This window comes from Dipodomys spectabilis, unplaced genomic scaffold, assembly GCF_019054845.1.
Source record: "Dipodomys spectabilis isolate Male_0828 unplaced genomic scaffold, ASM1905484v1 ptg000085l, whole genome shotgun sequence".
Classification (NCBI taxonomy): Eukaryota; Metazoa; Chordata; class Mammalia; order Rodentia; family Heteromyidae; genus Dipodomys; species Dipodomys spectabilis.
Window position 1 is genome coordinate 2,421,085 of NW_024870762.1, and position 12,342 is coordinate 2,433,426.

General features: G+C 54.7%; 1 protein-coding gene across 1 annotated transcript; it reads left to right on the forward strand.

Annotated features, from left to right (window-relative positions):
- The first annotated feature begins 844 nt into the window (after nucleotides 1–844).
- Nucleotides 845–12,342, forward strand: Bnip5 (BCL2 interacting protein 5). Its single transcript, XM_042683881.1, has 10 exons — nucleotides 845–1,442; nucleotides 2,363–2,482; nucleotides 5,142–5,206; nucleotides 5,459–5,699; nucleotides 6,257–6,388; nucleotides 7,180–7,241; nucleotides 7,481–7,721; nucleotides 9,183–9,247; nucleotides 10,641–10,901; nucleotides 12,304–12,342. Exons 1-10 carry the CDS (start codon nucleotides 845–847, stop codon nucleotides 12,340–12,342), a joined length of 1,824 nt encoding a protein of 607 aa, XP_042539815.1.

Sequence of the window (12,342 nt, forward strand, 5' to 3'; positions counted from 1 at the left end):
AACTTAGGGCCTGGGTGTTATCTAGCTTTTTCACTCAAGGCTGGTACCTGACCACTTGAGCCACAGCTCCACTTCCAGCTCCTTGGTGGTTAATGGAAGATAGTTTCACAGACTTTCCTGCCTGGGCTTTGAGCTATGATTCTCAGATCTCAGCCTCCTGAGAGGCTAAGATCACAGGTGTGAGCCACTGGTGTTCAGCCGGCCACAATGATAGATTTTTCTTTTTTGCTTTGTGTGGATGTATTAGGAGGACACATTTTAGAGAAATGAATCAGTAGGTAAAGGTGAAGAATGGGATACAAATGTATAATCAATGTCCCAGGCCACTAAACGATACCAAGTCAGGGCCGTGGGAAGCCCTGAGCTGTCCTAGGAGTGGACAGGGTGATCTCGGCCTGGTGAGCACATGGCCAGCCTCAGGGCACCGCTGCCCAAGGCCCACACTGAGGAAGGGGTGGGCTTAGTCCTCTGGCTCTAGCTGCCTGAATTCCCTGCTGCTCACACCCAAATCCCTCTGACCCCGCAGCTCTACAACAATGCCAGTTCTCTTCAGTTCAGGGCTCAAAGTCAAGGTCCTGTGAGTGGAGTAAGGGAAGGTTAGAGCTGGGTTTGATTTCTCCAGGAAGCGATGTCCTCCAGGGACCAGCCGTGAGGCCCAGTTGAATTTCTCCTTTAGAAAATGGGGATAATGACTCTGTGCTCCTTTGGGAGAACATGTCGGCAGCCTTGGACAGTTGTCCCTGGGAGGGGACAGTTACTCACAGCAGGGCAGGGGGCGTGGGTCCTGGCCTTGGCCGTTCTCACCGGCCTTCCTAAGGGAGCTGTCTGTTTTGGTTGTAGCCCAATGGAGGACCGGAGGGGCCCAAGGAAGTCCCCGGCAGCTAGGCGAGCCGGGTCTCTGGACGGGTCACAGGCCCCCCGGAGGGACTCAGAGGCCATGGCCTGTCAGTGCCTCTCCCTGCGCACCACCCCCCGCCAGCGGGCGCTTCGCCGGGTGGCCAGCGATGTGGCCAGATGTTCCGAGAGCCTCACTCTATCTGCAGAGGCCCAGGGCACTGTAGCTGCAGCCTTGGCTCCAGAGGAGATGAAGGAGTTGGTCGCCAGGGAGCAAAGGCCCTCCGAAGACTCCAAGAAGGACAAGGCCCAAGGGTGGGCCCAGCAGGGGTGGATGAAGAGCATTCTGAACTTCCTCCTCCTCAGGACAGGCTCTGAGGAACCCAAAGACAAGACCCATAGGAAGCCTAAGTGGAAGGAGGAGCCCACTGAGCCCTCAGAGGCTGCAGAGGATCCAGCCCTCAGGAAGAAAGCCCAGGACAAGAAAGCCAACCGCAAGAAACACAGGAAACATGATTTTGAAGAAACCCTTGGGGCCCCCAACCAGGTGGCCAGAGGCCACGAGGTTGGGGTAGCTGTGGAGGCTGACCGGGGCTTGGCTTGCAGGGGTGAGCAGACTGAACGGTCCCTTTCCAGACCCCACTGCCCAAGGCCTGGGTGTCTCTCAACAGAGGGGACAGGGAGGTTGGGAATATTTTTCTAACCCAGAGCAGCGCTGTGGCTGAGCACTAGAGATCGAGCCACACCAGACTCCACTGTGGTGGGCTGTGTGGTCTGGGGCTGGGGACTTTCCTCTGGGAGCCTCCATTTTATTATTATTATTCTAATCCACTCAATGGAGATAGACAGTTACTGTGGCAAGGTGTGAGCTGGCCCAACCCTTGCACTGTTACATGCTATTAACTCTCAGGTGCCCGGATGAGGACCGGGAAGTAGGAAGGGGCTGGGATGGGGAACCCTTCCTATCCCATCAGTGATCCATAAATGGCTGCTGCGGTGCTAGTCCTAGACTTGGCTCTAGACTTGGCTCCTTTGGGCCTAAACTTGCAGTAGGGGGTTGTGTGAGTGATTGTTCCCTGTAGCCTTTGGTCCTGAGGTCCTTCTCAGGCCAACTTTGGGGTCCTAGAGTAAAAGTCCTCCATTTGCTGTGGTGCCAGGCGCCAGTGGCTCACGCCTGTAATCCTAGCTACTCAGGAGGCTGAGATCTGAGGATCATGGTTCAAAGCCAGCCTGGGAAAGAAAGTTTGTGAGAATCTTATCTCCAATTAACTATCAGAAAACCGGAAGTGGGTGTGTATGGCTCAAAGTGGTAGAGTGTTAGCTTTGTGTGAAAGAACTCGGGGACAGTGCCCAGGTCCTGAATTCAAACTCCATGACGCCCTGACTTGAGCAGCCCCTTTGCCATGGAAATCTTGGCACGTGTCTGGCGTTTGGGATGGGCAGGGGGGCGGGCAGCAGGCCCGCTGAGCTGTGGGTAACAAGAGTCTCAGGAGAACCACTGACCTGTCTCCTACCTGCTGTGTTCCAGGTGCTCAAGATTCTGATGGCCACCAACCCCTGCCCATCGAAGGGTGCAGTGCTACACTCTTGGACATCTCTCCCCAGGCTTCAGGACCCCAGCCAAAGGAGGACCCCAAAAAGCCTGACCGTGAGTGCCAATCCTCAGAGTCCTTTCTGCCTGCCACCAGGTGGCCATCACCGAATAAGAGCGCTTGCTCTGCGTCATCGCTGAGACCCTGGAGGGTGGTTCTGGTCCTTCACACCTGTCCTGTGGCTTCTGACCACAGATGGCTTCACAGAGGGGAATCTTAGGAACTGAACCGTGTACTGACAAAGGTTCCTGGTCTTAGGTGTTCCTGGTGATAGGATTTTGTTTTCAACCTTTCAGGATTTATATCATTTGAAAATATATAGAAGTGTAAGCCAGACACTAATAAGTTATAAGCCTAGTTACTCAGGAGGCTGAGACCTGGAGCACCACAGCCCAAAGCCAGCCTGGGCATTCCTTCTTGGATTAACCAGCAAAAAGCTGTACTGGACGCATGGCTCAAAGGGCAGGGCACCCGCTGTGAGCAAGGAAGCTGAGCAAGCAAGAGGCCCTGAGTTCAAGATCAAGTACTGGCACAAACCAAGTGTGTGTGTGTGTGGATAGATAGATTAAAAAGTAAATGTGGGTATAGCAGTTCAGTGGTAAGGAGTTTGATTACCATGTAATAGGCCCTGAATTCATTCAGCAACATGGTAAAATAGAATAAGAAAAAAGATATATATAGAAGGAAAGAATAGAAAACACAAAATTACTTTGTGTGTGGTGTGTGGGTGTGTGTGTGCCCGCACACATGCATGTGCACACAGGCATACATGCATGTATGTGCTTGTACTCAGGGACTTGTGCTCTGGCTTAGCTTTTTTTTTTGGTCAGTTGTGGGGCCTGAACTCTGGGCCTGGGTGCTGTCCTTCAGTTCAAGGCTAACACCCTACCCCTTGAGCTACAGTGCCACTTCTGATTTTTTTTCTGCTTATGTGGTGCTGAGGAATCGAACCTAGGGCCTCATGCATGCAAGGCAAGCACTCTACCACTGAGCCACCTTCCCAGCCCTGGCTTAGCTTTTTGACCCAAGGCTGGTGCTCTACTACTTGAATCATACCTTCACTTCTGATTAACTGGAGATACATGACTCATTAACTGTCTGGCCTGGTCTGGCTTTGAATCACACTCCTAGATCTCAGCCTCTTGAGTAACTCAGATTACAGGTGTGAACTACCAGCGTGGCTAATACATACAATTTGTAGCTGCCAGTTTTCTTCACATGTATAATTTGTTGCAGGGCCATTTCATGCTAAAGCGATGCTTCCTTTCTAAACACTTACGCACCTGACCTTAAGCACAGCCTCCTACATAACCACAATACCACTGCGACATCTAATCAATCAATTATAATAATTACTACTATTATTATAATTCTCCATTCCTCCAATTCCCTTGAGAAGAATGGCCATAGTTTACAAGCTAGGAGAGAAGGGATCCATGCAGGTAATGGAAAAGCATTTAGTTTGGTGTTTCTGTAGCTTATTGAGACTTTACAGTTAATTGTTTTCTCCCCTGAGATGGAGTGGAAAGCAGGAATTTAAACAAGATTTGTGGGAGAAGGGGTGGGTGGGTGAGAGGCAGCAGACGGGCCAAGGAGTCTTATTTGCATCTCTTCTTGTGTAAACCTTCAGCCAGCAGCTAGCAGAGGGCAGTTTGGGCACAGTGCCCTTGAATAAGGTTGACTGGGGATCAAAGAAACCATTTCTGTTGTTTGTGGTGGAGGCGCCCTTGGGTCAGCTGTGTCGCAGGCCTGCGACAGCCTTCCCTGTCCCCCTTAGTTAAGTAGCAGGTTGGAAGGGCAGTGTTAGCTCTCCAGGGGTTCCAAGCCCCTTCTCTCATCCCATGATCCTGCAGCCTGGGAGGCAGGCAGGGCCAGGAGGGTCTGCATTTCCCAGGAAAGAAATGAAGGCCCAAATTGGGTTGAGAGGCCACCCAAAGCCCCTCAATCACCAAACCCCAAGTGGATGCCCACAGATTGGCCAGTTTCTTGCATCCAAAGTCATGCTTTGGCTCTGAATCTCCCCCCCTCCCCATTCATCTTCCAAGTCTCTCTGAGATGGGGTTAGTTCCCTCCTGTGGCCTGAGGCAATTTGGGCCTCTCACTTGGTATAAAAGGCCAAGGTTGGGCTAGGCACTGGTGGCTCATACCTGTAGTCCTAGCTACTCAAGAGGCTGAGATTTAAGCATCATGGTAGCCTGGGTAGGAAAGTCCATGAGACTCTCATCTCCAATTAACCATCAAGAAACCAGAAGTGGGGGCTGGGAAGTTGGCTCAGTGGTAGAGTGCTTGCCTTGCATGTATGAGGCCCTGGGTTCGATTCCTCAGCACCACATAAGCAAAAAGAAAAAAGCCGGAAGTGGCGCTGTGGCCAAGTGATAGAGCGCTAGCCTTGAGCTGAAGAGCTGAGGGACAGCGCCCCAGGCCCAGAGTTCAGGACCCCCCCCCCAAAAAAAAAAGAAACCAGAAGTGGAGCTATTGCTCAAGCAGTAGAGTAAAAAACCTAAGGGACTGCACCCAGGCCCTGAGTTTAAGCCTTAGGAGTGGTGTGTGTGTACAAACACATACCTACATCGCCCCCCCCCCCCCCAACCACGATCCAGGCTGGTATGAGAATTGGGGATGGGGTGTGTGTGTTGGAAAACGCTCTGTGCATTTAGGGGTGACAGGTGAGAGTGGCGCGTGTTTAGGGGTGACAGGCGTGGTGCTCTCTTACAGAGGACGCGGTCATCTGGATGATTGTGGAGTTGCTCAAGGAAGTAGGAGACCAGTTGGAGGAGGAGGTGAGGAGCAAGGGGCGGAGCGAGTCCCTCCCCCTCCCCCCTTCCCCCTCCCCCTCCGCCTCCCCCTCCCCGCAGGCTGGGGCCCTCTCCCTGTTGGAACCCCACCTGGCCTTTCAGTCCCTGCTCCCCCTTCCTCCCTTCCCCCGCCCCCCCCCACCTCCTCCTATGCTCAGGGCTCTCCTCACCTGGGCCACTCCTTCCCCTGCCTCAAGATGAGAGGCCTGACTCAGTTTCTCTCTTTTCTCCCCCCAGCAACCACAGATCCCTCAGTTAGAACTGGCTCCACAAAACCGGGGGCCAGCCCTCAGGAAAAAATCTCAAGATAAAAAGTCCAGCCTCAAGAAAGCCTTTTCTCTTAAGAAGCCTGGCTCTGAGGTACCCAGGAGAGCGTGCCCTGCCGACACCGCCAGCCCCGAGGCCCGGCCGCCCAGGAGGCCCAGCTTCCTGCCGCTGTGTGTCGGTGGCCAGCGCCTCTCCTCCTCCAGCAGCCCCGGTGAGTGAGCTGGGCGGGGCTCTGGGCGTTGCCATGGCAACAGGGCAGCAGCCTCCCGCTCTGGACTCTTTCCAGGGTTGGGACTGGCCACGTAGAGGGCACTGGTCCCCATTGGGGCTTTCATGCTTGGCTCTGAGCGATCAGGGGAGGGTCAAGGAATGCCAGCTTGTCACATGTCACTCACGCCACACACACTGGCACCTACACCTTTGACAGGGATGGCACTGAGCTCTCTCTCCAGCCATCCTCCTCTCTGCAGCCTCCACTTCAGAGGCTGGAATATTCAGGAAGGTCCTTCCCCCCATGCCACGGAAGCAGCACCTGCTAGTTATCTTGTAGATCAGGGTTCCTGGGGAGAGGAGAGGGCAGAAGAGAGAGGAAAGCAGCCATGGAGAAGCTCCATCTTGGCTCCTAAACCAGAAGCCAGGCCAGGCCACCGCCCAGCGGGATGGGGGGGATTCCTTTGGTGGGGGGCAGGTGGCCCTAGTGTCCCCTGTTAGGTCAGCACCAGCCGCTGAGCCCACCTAACACGCCCACCCTTCCATTCCACTTCCCAGACACAGAGGGACCTGGAGTCCACGAGGCGCTGTGTGTGGACGGCGAGGGTCCCAGGGCCCCTGAGCTTCCCTGCCAACACAAACACCAGGGAGCCGACGAGGAGCCGCCGCTGGACAGAGCCGCCGAATCCAGTCAGTACCCCTCCTTTCCTCAAAGGTCTTTTGCAAGAAGAATCGGGGAGAGGCAGCGTGTGGAGACCTCTCTCTGGGAGCTGCAGGCAGCTCAGGGCCACCACCTCTCCTGTCTGAGCCTCAGTTACCCACACTGCTGGCCTCCGTGAGGCAGACCTCTGGTGATGACGTGGGGGTGGGGCGCTGCCTGTGGCGAGGCCTCTGGAGATGGGGTGCTCTGTAGGGCCTGGGTCTCAGTGTGAGCTCATGTGAACACAGGCAAGTCACTTCGTCCCTGGACTGGCCGTAGTTTCCTCATCTGCAAGATGGGGACCATCTTCCTAGGGTTGCTGGAGATACTCAAACAATTAAGGCCTTCCAAGCACCTAGGGCAGTACTGGCTAGAGGCTGGTTTAACAAGTACTAACCAGTAGCAGGGGTGAAGTTCTGATCAGGACCCTCGGGGCCCCCAGGGAGCCATGTGGCATAGAAGAACTTCACTGAACACTCTGCTCTTGTGTGTGTGTGTGTGTATGTGAATGTATGTGTGTGTATATGTACAGATCTTGGGGTTTTGAACTCAGGGCCTGGACACTATTCCTACACATTTTGGCTCAAGGCTAGCACTCTACCACTTGAGCCACAGTTCACTTCCGGCCTTTTTTTTTTTTTTTTGTAGTTAATTGGAGATAAGAGTCTCACAGACTTTTCCTGCTGGGGCTGCTTCCAACTATGATCTTCAGATCTCAGGAACTGGGATTACAGGCATGAGCCACCAGTGGGCATCTGACTAACACTGTGGTCTTTTGTAGGAGAATTCATGCAGAAGATCCTTGCCCTGCTGCAAGATGCCGAGGAGCTGGAGGGGGAGCAGGTGGGGAAGTCATTCCCAGAGGCCCCTGTCCCTCTCTTGGGACCCCCACAGTACCCCTCCCCATCTCCCCTCTTTCCTAAGTCTCCCCCCATCTCCCCCCCCCCTCCCGCCGCCAGACTTCACACATCCCTTCACACATCCCCAGTGCCCAATTCCATCTCCAGCCAGGTCACACCTTCTAGCCCAACTGATAATTCCTCAAAGCCAGAGAACTTGACTGTTTCTCTTTTCCCTTCCAGCAACCTCAAGCCCCGGAGGCAGAATTGGCTGTAGAAAAGCTGGCCCCAGCCTGCAGGAAGAGGTCCCAGGAGAAGAAGTCCAGCCTCCGGAGAGCCTTTTCTCATAAAAAACATGGGTCCAAGGAGCCCAAGAGAGGGAGTGCTGCTGACACCGCCAGCCCCGAGGCCCGGCCGCCCAGGAGGCCCAGCTTCTTGCCCCTGTGTGTTGGTGGCCACCGGCCCTCTATCTCCAGTAGCTCAGGTGAGCAGGCTGGCCCCGGGTTACCATAGTAACACAGGTTTCCCCTCCGGTCACTGTGGTGTTATTTACTTATATTCTCCCAGTACTGAAGCTTATACTCAGGGCCTGGGTGCTGTCCCTTTTGCTCAAGGCTGGTGCTCTACCACCTGAGCCACAGCTCTACTTTAGGTTTTTGGTAGTTAATTGAAGATAAGATTCTCATAGATTTTCCTGCTTGGCTGGCTTTGAACTGCACCTCGAGCCTCAGATCTCAGCCTCCTGAGTAGTTAGGATTACAGGTGTGAGCTACTGGCACCCTGCCACAGCCACCTTAAGTTTGGGCAGAGTGGGGGAAGGGCCTCTGTTTTGCGGCACTGAGGAGTGAGGACTGTGGTAGTTGATGATCCTGACATTTATGTAGTGCCTGCTGTATGCTGCTGTGAGGCCCGGCCCGGGATGCCCAGGGCCTATGACGGTCAGACCAGCCACTTCCCCTTCGGCTGCATGGCTCACTCGGTCTCTTGCTTTCTAACTGCTCCATGCCACGCTGGGAGGAGGCAGAGGGTGCAGAGCTCTGTGACCCTTCTGAGGTGGGGCAGGGCTGGGAACCCCGGATCTGAGTCAGGTGGAGAGCCATCAGTTCTCTCGTCCTCAGATGCAGAAGGCTTGGAGACGTGGGCCACAGAAGCCGGACCACCTGGGGTGTCAGAGACCCCCTCCAGGACCAGAGGCCACACGCCAGATCGGGGACCTCAGCCAGAAGGAACCTGGGATCCTAGTTAGTATCTCCTTCCTCACCCCTGGCACAGCGTCCTGGGGCCTTTCTTCGGCACAGATACCATGGACTGAGGAACTAGTAGCTCCAGGGGGAAGCTGAAGGGCAGCTGCAAATACTCCGGAGAGAGGAGGGGCAGGGGCAAGGGCTGGGACATGAACCCCCCTTTAATGAGGGGACTGCAGGGCAGAGCTGCAGCTGAGAGTGTTTCTCGGGCAGGGCAGAGGAGGCTGTGCATTCTGTAAGTGCCGATCTGACCGCCCACACTGGTTTCCTCTAAAATCCTAGCTTGATCTGCCCTCATAGTCAGTGGCTATGAGGCTAGCCAACTAGCCTGGGGCCGGGGAAGGAAGCCCCAGTGTGTAGCATCTGTAGAACCCAGTGCTGTGATCTCAAGCTGCCCACACTTGGCGATGCCCGCTGCAAACAGGCAGGCCCCTCACCTGGGCCAGTACCTGTGGCCATGGTGTGTGTCCCCCTCGCCTCTCAGTTAACTGCCCTGGGTCCAAACCACCACTGCTGACATGGGCAGGCCTCAGTTTCTCATCAGGAGCCCCAGGTGGACCCGATTATTGCTGCATAGCCATCCCAAATGAAGCTCTCCTGCGCTGCTGAGTTGTGACAGGAGCATGCGCTGTTGGGGCATTCCGTCATGGGGGGCTGGCATCACCCCGTGCGCAGCCCCTCATCTTTCTTTCTTTCCCCAGAGGAGCTGCTCATCTGCAGGCTGGTGGTGCTCCTCCAGGAAGTGGATGGCCAGCTAGGGAAGCAGGTGAGTTCTTGGCCCGCTCGGGGGGCCCACCCACATGTCACCTACCCACTCCCCACCTCGATTAAGTCCAGGTCCCCACTTTGTTCCTCAACCTCCCCTGGGAATTCTTTTGCAAAATGAGGGACAAGAGTTTCTAAAAGAGCACAGTGTTTGCAGAGCTTCTCCACCAGCTCAGGCCTTTGCACGGCCTGAATCTGCAGCTCAGCTCACATCCCAGTGCCCTGTACCCCCAGCCCCTTGGAGCTCCCCCTCAGTCAAGCCTGTGGGCCGGACCCTTTAGCATGTGGGTCTCTAGTTCTTTTGTTGGCCAGGGTTGGACTTTGATCTCAGGGCCTCACATTTGCAGGCAGATACTCTTGTCACTTGAACCCCAGCCCCAGCTCTTTTGTTTTAGATATTTTTTCAGATAGGGTCTCAAGCTTTTGTCCTGACTAGTCTTGGACTGCAATCCTCCTACAACTGCCTCCCAAGTAGCTGGGATTACAGGTATACACACCACACCAGGCTCTAGTTCGTTTAGTGTGTGGATTGTCCTTCTCTCTGCTCGAAAAACAAAAACAAACACCCAGTCTCCCTAGAGAGACACATACAGGACAGGTCCTATCTGAAGGCGGGGTGTCAGTACCCATCTTCACCTCCCGTTCAACCCCTAGTCACCAGCATCTACATCCCTTTGCCTGAGGAACCAGAGTAAAATTAACCAGGCAAAATCAGAACTTCCCTAACCGCCTCCACCAGTTTCTGGTTGAAGACCCCAATGGCTGTGTTGAAGACCCCAGCCCGTACGCCTGGAGGCACCCAAGCCACCTGTGTGGCTGTTTTCCCACCCCGTCCTAGGTTCCATGGTTCAGGGATCACACAACATCTAAACCACCTGTACCAAGTTCCTGCCTCTGGTCTGCCTGGGCGGGGGTGGGAGGGGCCTCAGGGCGAGAAATGAAACTCATTGGGTGTTTCGCATGGACCATCCCCACTGCAGTCCTGGGGGAGGGGATTTCACCTCCATTTTACAGAGGGCCAGGCAGAGGCTCGGAGCGTTCACTCTAGAAGTGCAAGCCGTGTGCGGTGCTGACCTACCTCTGTCCACCTCATCCTGGTGCTGAGGGCTGGACTTGGCACACTGGGTTCTGGGTGGCGGTGGGTAGAACGCACCTATCCCAGGGCTGCGAGGCGCCGGCCTGGCTGCACAGAGTGTGTGTGTGTGTGTGTGTGTGTGTGTGTGTGTGTGTGTGTGTGTGTGTGTGTGTGTGTGTGTGTGTGTGTGTGTGTGTGTGTGTGTGTGTGTGTGTGTGTGTGTGTGTGTGTGTGTGTGTGTGTGTGTGTGTGTGTGTGTGTGTGTGTGTCGGGGGAATGGGGGACGGCACTAATGGCCTGCCTTCATTGCTGCTTCCAGATCCGGCGCCACCCCAGCTTTAAGAAGTTTTTTCACGAGTTCTCGGACAGCTCCCTCAAGAAGCTCGTGACCACCCTGCAGAGGCAGCAAGGCCGCTCCTCCGAGGGCGCTGGCCGCGTGGCCAGACCCTCCCCTTTTGCTTTTGACCTGATGAATCAGCTGACCAGCCACCAGAGCCGAACCATCTGCAGCCTCATGGGCTCCAGGGGGCACTGTAGTGGGCACAACTATGCCCAGTTCCCCACCAGGGAGGCCCAGCCGGTGAGAGGGGCAGGGAAGGGGCCCGACCTGAGGGGCCACGGGCCGTGGGGCATCTTCTCCCGTCCTCTGCTCCATCTGCACTGTTAGGGTTTGGTTCCAACGCCGCCTCCTCATGAGGTCCTGGGGACAATTCTAATCAGCAGTGACATTGTTCTCTTCCCTCCCCCCCCCCCCCCCCAAAGCACGCTGGCTTTGCCCCATACTGCTGCATTTTCTTTCTTCAGCTCTGCTCGCCAATCTTAGGTCCATTTTCACACGCTGACATCTGCATAGAAGCAGACTCTGCGAACACGCATTTCACTCATCACCAGATTTCAAGGGCTCTGCAGCTTAGCTTCCCCGCCACCTCCCCCCTCCCCTTTTATTGCCAGTCCTGGGGCTTGAACTCAGGGCCTGGGCACTATCCCTGAGCTCCTTTTGCTCAAGGTTAGCGCTCTACCACTTGAGGCACAGTGCTACTTCTGGCATTTTCAGTGTATGTGGTACTGAGGAATTGAGCCCAGGGCTTCATGCATGCTAGACAAGCCCTAAGCCACATTTCTGTATGTAGGAGGTGCCCTGAGACCAAGGCCTTCCTGCCAGGTCCCCATCTCTTGGAACACCTCTGCCTCCCTCTTCAGAAATAATTTCTGGAAGCATCTGGAGACATCTTCAGAGAGCTGGCTGACTGCCTAGAGTTGCATCTCCCCAGCACTCTGTTCATCCCTGGCATATTTTGAGGGTGGGAATTGCACGGGACCTCAATGCTCTTAGCCTCACTGTCCTTTCTTAGAGCTGAGGACATGAGCCTTCTTTGTCCCCTGGTGCAGGTTAGCTAATCGCTTAAGGAGTGATCTAAGATCTTTATAAAAGATAGTATGAGCCTGAGCCAGAGGCTGCATGCCTGGAATCCTAACTACTCAGGAGGCTGAAATCTGAGAATGGCAGTTTGAAGCCAAGAATGTCCGTGAGCCTCTTATTTCCAATTAATCACTAAAAGCTGGAAGTGGAGTTGTGGCTCAAGCTAAGGGATCGGTGTCCAGGCCCTAAGTTCAAGCCCCAGTACTGGCGTGCGCAGGAATACACACACACAAACAAACACGAACATAAACACTAGTTCCAGACCCTCCTCTCCTGTCCTGTCTCCCCCCTCTGGCAAGCTCCCAGAAATGCTGGCTTTGACCAGTAAGGACCCTAGGAAGGATGACAGTCCCCTGTGGGCACAGGAGCAGAGGCTGGAGGTATAGCTAGTGCTGGGCATTAAACAACCTGCTCTGTGTGTGTGTGTGTGTGTGTGTGTGTGTGTGTGTGTGTGTGTGTGTGTGTGTGTTTGTGTGTGTGTGTGTGTGTGTGTGTGTGTGTGTAGCTGGTGGCACAAATCAGTGGACTATGGCTAAAACCTGTCTTCTCTTTCTCTTCCCAGAAGATCACAAATCTGGAGAGTATTCAAAGTCCAGACTGA